At 43.1% G+C, this 13,174-nt stretch overlaps 1 protein-coding gene across 1 annotated transcript in view; it reads right to left on the bottom strand.

Moving 5' to 3' along the window:
• The window catches only part of TENM4 (teneurin transmembrane protein 4), a 355,432-nt gene that overhangs the window by 56,637 nt on the left and 285,621 nt on the right, over positions 1–13,174 (bottom strand). The window contains exons 18-20 of the mRNA XM_075491203.1: positions 11,896–12,163; positions 9,549–9,692; positions 8,177–8,426 (exon numbers count right to left, since the gene is read on the bottom strand). Of these exons, the coding sequence (XP_075347318.1) occupies positions 8,177–8,426; positions 9,549–9,692; positions 11,896–12,163 (662 nt within the window). The remainder of the gene's footprint in view (positions 1–8,176; positions 8,427–9,548; positions 9,693–11,895; positions 12,164–13,174) is intronic.

The following is a 13,174-nucleotide window of genomic DNA, read 5'->3' as shown; positions in this document are numbered from 1 at the left end:
TCCTAACAAAGCCCAGCTGAATGTCAGTCAGCTCTTGAGCTGTTCATAATCTCTATTTTGCATTGGAGGTGGACAAGAGGAGGGCATTTTTAACGGCACTTTGCAATTCTTTAGCATCTTCGCCTGGGAAGCACAGATAGCTTTCACTGAGTCTTACAGCAGGCCATTTGCAGATGGGCAAAGGCAAATGTCTTTCCCAAAGCCGGAGAAAAACGCTAGCAGAACTGGAGGTTCCTGCTCCCCTCTCCCAGCACTATCATTGTAATTTATTTTTGGATTTCATAGCCTCACTCTGGTGGATTTTATTATTGATTACAAGCTTCAGTGGAAGAGAGAGATGTTAAAACTATTTTCTCATCCCACCTCCTATGTAGAATGGACACTGAAACAAATGTTGGTTACTTTTAACTACAGATCAGAGAACCAGGTAAAAGCAAAACATTCATCTAGCAGAAAAGCTGAATTGAAGGTGAAGCCATTCCTATACATACTTCCTACGGAAATTTACTGACTAAGTAAAAAACTGTCATATTAAGGTAATACTTGGAGTAGTTGCTGGTAACACGAGTTTAGTTTTAATAATGAGGTCCCGAATATAGATGCTGCAAAAAAGTAGGGGTGAGTTCAAAGTTCACAATCATTAAAAAGTTAGCTCTGACTGGTTAATCTTTTAATCCTCTGCATAGCTGGATGCCACAGAGGCACACACACCTTTACTACCAAATGTGCTTTGGAAGAGGTAGAGGTAGAAACTACCCATGGGATGGTAATAATCTTGGGTCACTTAAAATCTGGGGTCACTTAAAATTTTGGGTCACTTAAAAACTTGGGTCACTTGGGTCTGGATTTCACCTGGTGAGCTGATAGTGAAACTCTCCTAAGACATACAGTTACCTTTCTAAATGTAATGTTATTAATGATATGGGCAGCCCGAATACAAATTATGTCTTTTCTGCTGCATGGCTCTGTGTGAGCGATAGGAAGTGCTGGTTCATTTTGATTAGCTAGACTTCTTAAGCGTGGCTTATCATGGTCTCCTACAGCCCGCTCCATGCATAGGGTTTTGTGGGTGGAAGGCCCCCTGGGATGGCTTAGGCAATGGAGTATTTAACCTGGGATGCTTCGGAGCAGGGAAGGTAATAAAAATGGTCAAGCTGGAATTTACCGCCCTGGTCTCTGCCAACAGTTTTCACCACTGTACCAGGAAGGTCTCACGCTCTGCCCTTGCACGAATTGCTTAGCATTACACACTGGAGCTTTTGTTTAACATTTTGAGATCCTTCAGGATGAGAGATGCTAAATAAACATATGTTAGTAATGTAAAAGTTCCCAAACCGCTTCCCTTCATCTGTGATAATGCATGAGCACTGGAGCCGGCAACACTGAGGCTTTCCTTTTTATTTAAAGCCACAATCAATAGGCAAATCCAAGTGGCAAATTGGACTGAACTGAACAACAACTGAAATAAATCTGCCTGAGCTGAAGCAGAGAAGATTTTTTTCTTTCCTTTCATCCTCTCTCATTGCTCAGTTAGATAACTGACCAAAACAAAGACAGGAGTTTTTCCTATTCAGAAGACTTAATCAGTTACAGTATTTGTAGTCTTAGAATATTTATCCCCCGTATTGACTCTGCCACCGCTAGGAAAGGGCTGTGAGTGAAGAGCTGATTTCCCATTCCGATTGTTCCTTTTGCTATTAAGGTTTTTTAGAAGAAACCCTGAGCACTGCATTGAGATTTTAAGTCCCTGAAGCAACAAACTAAAGTTGCAGGGATGGGGTGGGCTGGTGCCCAGCCAAGAAATGACATTTTTAGTGGGTATTAGTGGGCATGATGGTATGGTCCCTGGGAATGAGGACAGTTTCATAAGCAGAAGTTCTGCAGGCCAAAGTGAAATGGAGGTGATATTGCTTCCTTGTACGCTTTGTGATACAGTGATGTGCTGGGAAAGCACAGGGAAATCTTCCAACTCCACAGTGAAGTCCAGGTGTTTGGGGTTGCATATAGGCTCTCCCATACATCTGCCTTGTCCCCTTCCTTTTTTCATTCTCATTATTTGGACAGGATAGTACCAGCACCATTTGGGGAGCTCTGCAGATATGTTTGGAGATTCAAACTTCATTTTAAAGTGCTTATGCTTTACATGATTCCTTACACACAGATGTGAGGAAGGAAAGTTGGGTGAATAGGCAAAGAGGTGGCACTCCTCTAGATTTCTTCTGTTGTACTATAATAGATGCATAGGCTTTAAGAAAAAGTTGTTGTTATTCCCATGGGCCTGGAGCCCATGTTTTGGAGGAGTCTGAGGAAGGAACCTCCTGCTCCAGAGTGGGAAGCCAGGCTCTAAGGAATAAAGACGAGAAAAGGGAGATGGCCCCTGGTTTCAGCAGGTTACCTATAATGCGTCAGCACAGCAGACTGTACCTTTTCGTTGGCTTCTGTTGAAAGCCAGTGGATTCATCTCACGGAGCTTTAGATGGTTACAAGGTGGATGCTTACATCTGAACCGGCTGCCTTAACTCCCTTTATAGGCAGTGGAGAGAAACAGCATCTTTTTGGGTATGATTTGTCTGACTTATTTTCAACATTTATCTTACAAGATGAACTGCATCTTAGTTTCCCAAATGCAAGGGCATCTACCACCTCCTCTAAAGGACACCTTCTGTTAACGGTAACAGTATGGCTCTGGCTCCCACTGTGGTCAACAGACAGGAGCAGTCACAACACCAAAGTTAGTTACTCATAACAGCTGATCTGAATAAACCCCTGGGGCTTCTTTGGATCTGATGTCTCTGTTTAAGGACATGAAAGCACCTCTGTAAAACTTTCTGTGCTAGCTGCCCTCTTCCCCTCTCAGCCTCGCTGGCCGCATGCATTTGCTGGTGACTAAAGAACTACTGAATTCCTGAAGCCAAGTGTTTTTTGTTCGGCAGGGCTGTGTTTCCATGGCTCCATGCTAAGCACCCTGCAGCTCACAAACAGAGGATTTTATTATAGCTTGTGTGAGGTACTGGTCTTTTTTTTCCCTGGGTGACATTCAATAGATTAATACATAAGGAGGCCACACAGTGCAGTGAGCTGAATTTACACTTGGCCTTTTAGTGTTTTCAGTTTGTGTGCGATGCCCAAAGCTCTTCTAGTGTCACAGGCTGGATAATAAAACTTCATAGCAATGCCATAAGCCAACCCAGAGACTGCAAAGGACTTTTGATCCAATCCTGCGGCAGTTTTCTGAGATACCTCTCTTTGCCACTAATTGTAGATTTGTTTCTAAGGTATGAATGGAAACAAGAAAGGAAGAATATATTTAAATGTGGCCACTTTTTGCATATTTGCAAGACTGAAATGCCTCACTGCCCTCCATGTTCCTGCAGAGAAAAAGTAATGATAATTAACTGCAAATTATTATTGCCATGCTTGGAAAAAGTCATTAGCTTCTATAGGCCCATCAAGACAGGTCCATATACAGACATACTGGAATAAGTTCCTATTAATGTATTACTGAATGACAAATTGGTGTAAAGCTGGGAGGCAGCACAATTTGGTGATGCTTTTTGGCTTCGCTAACATCCCTCATCTTGCCACACAGCCATTTTGGCTGTTGCAGAGTTAGACCTCGGCTACCGATGCTGCGCTGTAGAGCCAAGCCTCTTAGTTGGTAGCTCCAGAACCTCTGGAGATCAAGCTCACCACAGGCTACATAGTCAGGAGGAATCCCTTCCCCTGAAGTGAAGAAGCTTTTGCATATGGATTGCAGCTTTTCCAAACCACTAAGATTCAGTCCTGTGGATGTCACCCTTTGCAACTGTTGCCTGTCAACGGTGTCAAGCTTAGGACCTTCTGGAGCTCAAAGCACTGGAGCTTTAGCTAAGACTACACCCACTCATTTCCCTGTGGTTCAGGAACGAAGAGGCTTCCTAACAAGAAGTATTATGTCAAATAACACAGAACAGATGCTAACTCACATGGATGACTCCCTTAATGTAGTCACAGATGGGAATATTTGATCTAGAGCACCTCACCTCCTTCTCCTCCCTCACTGGTCCCCTTTGGACTGCACTGAAGCAGGCATTTCTTGCCTTTCTTTCATTTAATTTCTTAGTTTTTAGGAATTTCCTAAAGGCTGAAACCCTCCCAACTTTGTAAGGCTCTGGTGGCATCTGCAGCATTTGTGGCCAGTCCATATATCTTCACTCAGTTATTGCCTTCATATATAAAACCTCTTCTTGTAACAGGTATTCAGCTGCTGCTCTTCATTGTCAAAGCAGGTGCACTTTAGTGGCTGTGTATTTCTAGAGCATTAAGGATAAAACCTGGCTGTTCCAAAGAGAAGTGAGTTTTTCTATTGCCTTCAAATGACGTGAAAGAGGAGCTGGGGGTCTGGAACTCAGCCTGATGAAGACACTCAGTGCAGAGGTCTTGTGTACCAACCTCCCAGCCCTGCTAATAGATGCTTTGGGCCAGTCCATTATACCATGGAAGCTCAGCCCTTCATTAATGTTCTGGCAATAAGACAAAAAACCAGTTTCTACTCCATTGCATTTCCAGGCACGCAGATAAAATGAACATTTCTGGTTTTGCACAGCCTCTATGAAGTCACAGAAACAGTAAATAAAAAGCATGTAGCAAGAAAAATCCCCAATCCCAAATGCAAAAAGAAAACCAAACAAAAAAAAAATCCCAACTCCACAGTCTAAGCTTCTAATTTAGAAAGCAGCCAGGAAGAAGGATGGGAAACATGTCAGAGCCAGAGAAGTCCTTGCAAACACAGACAGTGACAGGAGGTTGACATCTTCCTGAATGCAACTGATTGGATCAAACTCACTGAAACTCCAGTGAACCCAAATGACAAATATTCTTAGTGACAAAGCTCCAATTTAGGAGTCTCTCTTTCATCTTGTTTTCTTGTCATTACTCTTTCTTTTTCATTGCATTTCCTGGCTAAGGTTCTGAGTTGCACTACCTCCCATGTGAGCCTGACACACTTTCACATAATGTGAAGGCTCTCTATGAAGAGCTCAGGCTGACAAAGCATTACAAAAACTTACTTCCCTAGGTGGGTGATGCTGGGGTACATCTGGCCCTTCATTATGCCTGCTACACTCCCCAAAACTCAAAAGGCAGACATTTCACCATATGAGAATTATTTTTCCATCACAGCTATTCCAGTGACCTGTATCCTGATGGTGCCCCCACTTTGCTTCTTTGGTTAATTCCCACCCGCTTTTTGTTCCACCCTCCTCCTCTTGTTACCCTGCTTCTCGTGTCTATACCTCCTGTCTACAGCTATAACAGCTCATGCAGAAGTCTGTGCGACTCTGCTCTGTGATTAATGGCTCCCAGTTCTGATGACTGATTGCCTACGCCAGTTTTAATCACGCCAGCTTCATTTGCTATTGAATCATCTGGAAATGGCACTTGTGGCTCACTGTGTAACAACATGCAACAAGACAGGGAGCGGCATAAGAATTCTCCACTGGTTGGCTTACCTATGTCTGAAATCTTTATTTCTGACAGAAGACAGGAAAGCAGGGAATAGAAGAAAGAATGAGGTGTTAGCAGCTCAGTTCGATGCATTATTAGCAGATTGAAAACTTGACAGTAACTGTATCATACAATGCAATAATAAATAAAGACTTAGCTGGAATGACACTGATATATTTTATATTGGATATTACTTGGCAGTGAGCTCACTTATGTACCGCTGCATATCACAAAGGAAGTGTGATCTCACCTGCTTGGAGTTATTCACTTATGCAGGAGATAGGACCAGGCAGACTTTATCATTCAGAGCAGTACTGAGCTAAATATATGTAGATGCAGATATCTTTACAGTTTTTTTCACTCTCAGTCAAAGCAAAACCTTGTGATTTACAAAGGTAACTTAACAGTTGCACAGTTATAGGTGGCAGTTCATTGCTGTAACCTTGTGAACTCCAGCCCAGAGGACTGAAATTGTGCTGGGCTGGACATTTTTCATGGGTCTAGTTACATACCCAGCTGCAGTTCTCTGCAACCCACAATGCATTTGCTTTCCTCTCCGCAACAGAATGCTACACTCAGAAGACGCCCCCCCCCAACAAAACCCAAAAGCCAAATAGAAAGGGTGTTAATCTCCAAGGAGATGCTGATTTGAGAAGACACAAGCAAACTCCATTTAGTCCAAAAGCAATGGCTTTCCTCCATAGCTTTTAGTCAGCCTGCATCTGAACCCACTTACTTTATAGCACACCAGAGTGAAGAAATGTTTATTAGATCCAGTAATCTAAGTGTTTGCACAGATGAAGCAGCAATCGTTCCAGCAGATTTAACTCTGGAGTAAATTTAACTCTGTGGCTCTACACAAAAGCCAGCAAGACCACTCTGTCAAGGCTTCCAATTTTCTCTTTTCCAATCAGGAAATACTCTGCAAAACCTTCTCTGGGTCTGGTATTTCCACTGACAATGAAACAGGGATCGCGTTTTCACAATTGTACTTCTGGGAATGAGATATTAATCCCACTCAGTTGCAATGGGATTTGGGCCCCAAATCACCTAGGCTCTTCTTGAAATCCCACCTTTGGCTGTTAAAATAACTTTCTGGCACTGGAAGAATATTACATTCTTTAACATGGACCAGGGCTGAAGATTTATCCCAGCTTCCCACCTTACAAACATGAGAGATATTTTGTTCTCATATATCACATAACAGAATAGCAAGAATCAGGTTCTTGCTTATTTACTGAAAAGGTAGCCCAGCCCCCTGGGATGTGAATGTAAACATCTCATTGTGGTCTTCCTAATTCAATGATTCCTCCTGATTTTCTTGTCACCCGGTGAGCATACCGAGACACCTATTCTGTAAGAGACAGCCTTGTGAAGGCTGTCTGGATTTTTTTCTCAAACACCATGAGCTACGATGATGATTCTGCATGACAAGACCTTCAGCAAGGTCTAAGGACTGTGGCATGTTTGTAAATGAGGGACTGATGGGATCTTGCACCAATTTTGCTGTAGATCAGCTCTTTCATTTTTACCCGTGGCCTTGTGGAACAAATGGGAATACAAAGCAATGCTGGATGGGGGACCCTGCTGCTCTAGTAAGCTGTCTAGTAAGCTTCCACATGGCGGTCCTTGCAGAAATGGAGCCTTACTTTTGTCCTCAGCAGCCAGGACATTAAATCTGAGTAGAGCAGGGAGGTTTTTACTTTCTGGAAGGTTCTCACTTTCAGGCCAGATCTTGAGAGGTAAATAGGAATGTGAACCTTCCTACCATGCTAACCTCATATAGACCTCTCAGGACTTCAGGTCAGGTCCTTCAAGCAGAGAAGCCTCATTCACAAACACCGGTTTAACTCTATTGACTTTCCTGGAGTGAGTCTTGCCTGGTCACAGAGTTCAGAATCAGGCCCTGGTGCTTTGAAGAGGGTAATTGTATTTGTTGTGGAAATTTCAGATAGGAAAAATATCCCCAGTGAGGTCAATTTGAAATTTTGTTTCAGTCACAATCTATTTCATTTCCTCAGAACTTGTGACAAATCTATACCTTTCCCTCCCTTTGCTTGTTTTTAATGGATGTTCCTTCCCCATCCTCCCTATTTCTCCTAATATATATATATATTTTCCTTTATTATTTGGGGTAAATGGAAACACTTCACTCACTTTCAGATGATCCATCTGTATGTTCACTCTGACACTGCTGTTCAGTTGGGAACCAGGGGGGAGCTGATATGTGTTTGTCCCCCCAAAAACAACCAGAAAAACCCAGTCTGTGACTCCCTAGGTGATCATCCTGTCTTAATTATGAATGATGATCTGTCCTGATTAGCCTCTACATATCACCATCAGTGCAGTCTCCTTCCAAGTTTAGGTTATCTCAGAGGCTGATTGTTAATTTTAAGAATTCCCACTGATCTCTAACTACACCAAAAGGGAAACATCAACACAGTTTGATTTAACAGCACAGAAATGTGTCAATATTTTTGGTGTGTGATTCAATTCTGGAAGAACTTGTCAGGCTTGTGTTTCTCTGGTGTAAATCAAAGTCAGCAGAGTTGCAGAAGAGGCAAATCTGGATAGCTTTTTTTTCTGTTTTACTGTAGTTTTTTAAGAGTTTTGCTCATTTTCCTTTTGGGTACGTAACATTTCTGCAGAACTTAAGGTCATAGTTATAATGGCCACATTCAGCACAATGTACCTCAGCTCCAGTATGTTGGTGACATTGCCAGAGGGAAAGATCCTTCGGATGTAGTTGAAATCTCCAACATAAAGACTTCCATCAGACCCACATGTTAGGGCAACGGGAGCCAGGAGTTTGTTCCCATCTGCAAGACCATTGCAGCTTGGACAAGAAATGCTACGTCTGCGGCCATTGCCCATAATACTTCCGATCACAGGCGGCTGCTGGGAAATAAACTGGTTTTCCCCGTTTCCTTTATGCAAGATGCCTAGAGAGAGAAAACAGTAATAAGGAAATTAAAGAGAGACAGGGAAACTGAGACCAAAGGGAGCACAAACTGGCAATGCTGGATGGCAGCTGGGGAATTTGTCAAGTGGCAAGGACATGGTTTAGTGTTGGACTTTATGTTTTACATTGTGTTACGTTTACGGTTGGACTTGATGATCTTAAAGGTCTTTTCCAGCCTAAATGATTCCATGGAGGTTTATTAGCTTTCATAGTATTGTTTTGTGATGGTTTCAAATAAGGAGCCCTTTATCTGAAGTAAGTATTTTTTATAGACCTATTACATTTCCTGCAGAACAAAAGTATGTAGGGAGAACAAGACTGTCTTTACCTTTGAATGAAATACACTTTTCAGTGTCTCATGAATATTCACCTGCCTTTTCTGTCCATCTTTGCCCTGTAATTTGCAGCCTACCAGGTGAAAAGAGAAATTACATAGCTCATGGAAAGATAAGGGACAGGAAGACCATGGTGCATTCCCTAGAGAAATGTTTCATCTGCAAAGCTTTAGAAGAGCTCTGCTTATGTTCCCTATAAGTGTAGTGTTTTCAGCAGTGGTGTGGGCTGAATTAGATGTTTGCTCCCATACCACTGCTATCATCCAGAAGGACACAGTGCTTCCATCTTTCAAACATGTTCTGATCAGCTTTCAAGCCTCCCTGCTGCAGTCTTGAGCAACTTTCAAGGACTCTGGCACCTTCCCTTCTCCCTTATAATCCATGAAGCCTCTCATTTCTGCAAGTACACTTGCACATTCGAAGATGTGTCTAGGTGGATTTATGGTCAGCAGTAGGTCCAATCTGAATAGACTCCCCTTTGTTATTTTAGGAATACTTTCCTTGATACTCCCCTTCTTTTAAGACAGTACGTAGTTAGACATGCTGACATTCAACTATTTCACGATGGCCAGCTTCTTTTGGATTTATGCGCACCATATTGCTTCTGAATATAGGTTACTAGAAATAATTTGTTAGTAAAATACGTGAGAGAGCACACGTGTTGATCAGGTTTCTTTCCTTTCCGTTTCTTGAATTCTAAGTGATAAGAAGCAACTTGTCCTTGCAACACCGCATTATTCCTCTGTTATATATTACAATCAACTTACCACTTTGTATGTTGAGGGCATGATGTTTGTCCAGGGACCATCCTCCAAGTTTGGAAGCATCAATTTCATAACCCTGAAGCACAGCTGTCCTCTTCTCCCACAGGATCAAGTCAGGACAGGATTCATACTCATAACCTACTGAAACTATGAACAAGAGAGAAGCAAAAGACCCCCCCAGATTAGTAACCCAGAAATGCACAATCAGCACACACAGAGTTTCAGCTGGGCAGAGGTAAGAGCATTTCTACAGGCAACTGCCAATTTCATTTAAAATGTCATAATTGTAATGCATAGTCTTAATATTTTTCTCTTTAAAGGCCATCCTGCATTTAAAAAGGTCAACACAGTTGTAGACGTTGGGCAAATGTGCTAAATATTTAAAAGGCACTGTTTTAAAGACATATTTTAAAACAATGGATTTTGAGAGTGTAAACCACTGCTGGATTCCTAAATGGAAGAATCTTACTCCTATCTAGTATCTTTGATCTAAGACTGCATGTCAGGGACTTGCTAAAAATCATGGCCTTTCTTGGAAAGTAAAGACTTATACAAATGAGGCACAGGACAGTGAGTCCCTCAAAGACAGCAGTCTTAGACCAGGTTGACTTGTGGTCATCGTTTATATCAAAAGGCTACATAGCAAAATGTGGTTTACTTCCCATGATGTCTAATCAGAGCCTTTCAGGAGTAACTCCACTGAGGACATTGGAGTTGCTTAAGAGTAAAATGATGTCAGTAAAAGGAAACTAATTTTTTTGACAAAATAATGACTCCTTTACGATTTTCTCAGAAGAAGCAGGACCAGTTTCATTGGTCTGCTTTTCTTCTGCCCTACCTGATCTTTTCAGCGCTAACAGCTGAAGCAGAGCAGAACTGCAAGTTCTATGCAAATGAAAAGCAATTACATACCTCATGTTTTTTTACTGGATAAAATAAAGGTCTGATCTTACAAGTTTCCCAGCCTCCTTGAAAAGTCCTGAGCACTGAGTGAACTCAGGATCCTCCATCAAATATAGCCTTTTGCAGAATCAGACAGTATCAGAGGAAGATGTGATTTAGGAAATGAAGGCTTGATATTTTCCACTGTTCTAGAGGTGGGAATCATTGAAAGCCTGAATGCTGATGTCCTCAGACCTGCTTGAGTACTCTAGGGCTGCAGAGCTGCATCATGGAGCACTCCAGGACCCGCTGCTGATCTAGCATCTTAAAGAGCATGTAAACATAGTCTTTCAGGGTATGCTACCAGGACACGTTTCTCAGTTGTGGACTTCAAACTGGGTAAGGCTCAGCAGGTTGTATCATCCAGCCTGCTCAAGGTAGCTGAGCCTGAGTGAGGGGAAGGCACCCATTCTTCCTCCTAGAAAACATGGCACCCTACAGCTCCTCTAAAGAGACTTACCTTCAGCTGGGCTATGAGGCGTCAGTGAACCACCCTTCTGTCAACAAGAGCTCTATTTGCTAATTTGGGATCTCTCCATCTTGCTGATATCATTGTCTTGGCAGCCTGAAAGGTCTAGTCTAGACTCTGTTGAAGACTTACTAACTGAATGGCTGCTTCTGGTTGTTGATCAGATGGGAAGCAACCACTGCAGAGCAGCATCACCTCTGCTCACTATACACCCTTCGCTCCATCATCATCACACAGGGCTCACTGGGAGATGTCTGGGATGGCAGCAGGAAGAGGAATGAAATGTGTCTCTGCATACAGATTGTATCCACAGCTTCCGGCCCCAGCAAGGACTTCAGGTTCTGCCCCTATAGAGTGGGTGGCACGGACCATACTGCTTGGTGCTGGGGATGTGGCACACTCAGTATGCAGAGCCCTCCTATTCTCTGCCTTGCAGCTTCTGACAGTCTTTTGCAGATGTAAATTAATGCACAAGGTAAAAGAGAGAAGAGCATCAGGCCCCATTTTGGGACTGTGTTCTTGAATGGGTAATGAAGGGGAAACTGTAAGATCAGAGCAATCCTGAAGGTCAGGCACAAGGAGGTTGGAGATTAGGACTCTGTCCTAGAGATTTCTTTCAAAGCAGCACTGACAGCTTTTGGCTATAGGTGAGAGGTAGCCAAATGCCTCTAGTCCCAGTTCATTCCTTCCGTACGAACATGACAGTAGCAGTTCAGGATGTATGTGCTGGGCTATGAGCCAGAGAACAGATAAGTATTCATCTGTTGGGGAAATGTGTGCTGTCTGAACAGCTCGGCCCAATCCTCTCCAAGGAAACAGCACTGAACCAGCAGGGACCATTTTATGTGTTAGCAGTTGGACCATACCAATCTAGGACAAGGTCTGTGCATTGCCACTTAGCTGCTTCTAAAAAGAGACACAAGCCCTGGGATCACTTACCGAAGGCTTCTGAGAGCCCATACACCTTCTGGCTGTAGACATCTGTCTTATCCCAGATGAAATAGTAGGACAGGTCTGGAGCAGCTGCAAACCACTTTCTGAAGAGGCGTCCCTCGACGGCCACCATGAGGTGGACTTTCATGAGGTTGAAGGGGATGGTGGGGTGGGTCATGCTGATCCTCAGGACTGATTTGTAGCCAGCTGTGCGACTGCTCAGGTAACTCACTTTTATTTTACTACCAGAAACGTTAATCTCCTCCTGTAGAGCCTGCGGAAAAGCAATGCAGGAGGTGTTAAATCAGCAGCGAGCAGACAGGAAAAGGGAGTGAAGCTGTAATTTATCAAACACACCTTTATAAAAGCTCTGGTAGACATGTCTAAAAAAGCACACCTAATAGGCATCAATTATAAAATCATATATGTAATTTATAGGGCTAGTTGTGGAAGCCAAGGAATGCCCCCTTCTTTCTCCATCTCTGTTACATGGGAGAACAAGAGACCAAAGTACCACATTTAAGTCAGTGTTTACAATGCGACTCACTGCTAAAAGGAGTCCCAGGACACATGGTGAAAGGAGCTTGGTGTCTGAGATTATTCCAGCCCATCAGGTTAGCTTCCATTTTCTGTCTTTTATCTTGGTAGGTTTCTATGGCTGCTAATTTTTGTCCTTTTCCCAGTAAAATATCAAGCCCTACTTGGCCTGTATCCTCGTGGATGTTCCCCGGCCCCGATCACAGCCTGCCATTCTCTCCATGTCATTAGTGAGTCCTGCTTCCACCCTCCCTCCTCTGACCTACCCATCTCTCCTTCTTCAAAACTGCTCTTCTCCTACCTCACCTCTGACCCTCTTTGCCTGATCTACCTCTAGCCTTTTTCTCCTGTGTCCTGGTCCTTATTTTCTGACCTCATATTTGTTCCTACTTATCCTCATTCTTGCTTAAAATTCCCTCCCCTCTTACCTGCACGATGAAGCTCTTGGCCTCACCTACCACCATCAACCCCTTTCCCCTCCTTTGCATTCTCCCTTCCTCTCCTTTTCTAAATTCCTCTGTATTCTAGGTGAGTTACTTCGTTTTCTCCTCCAGCCATGCCGTGTGGGTATTTCTGGCTGACTGGGACAGTTATCTCACAGGTCTCCATTCCAGTACAGAATTTCACAGAAGACTGGAGAAACAGCAGGGAAAGTTTTGTCTGCCCCTGTTCGGCTTTGAGAATAGAGAAGTCTCAGTAAAGATGGGATTTTCAGCTAATTTACCTGCTAAAGTATAATCAGATCTTA

This window comes from Mycteria americana, chromosome 1 (genome assembly GCF_035582795.1).
Source record: "Mycteria americana isolate JAX WOST 10 ecotype Jacksonville Zoo and Gardens chromosome 1, USCA_MyAme_1.0, whole genome shotgun sequence".
Classification (NCBI taxonomy): Eukaryota; Metazoa; Chordata; class Aves; order Ciconiiformes; family Ciconiidae; genus Mycteria; species Mycteria americana.
This window is presented reverse-complemented; position numbering and strand designations above follow the sequence as displayed.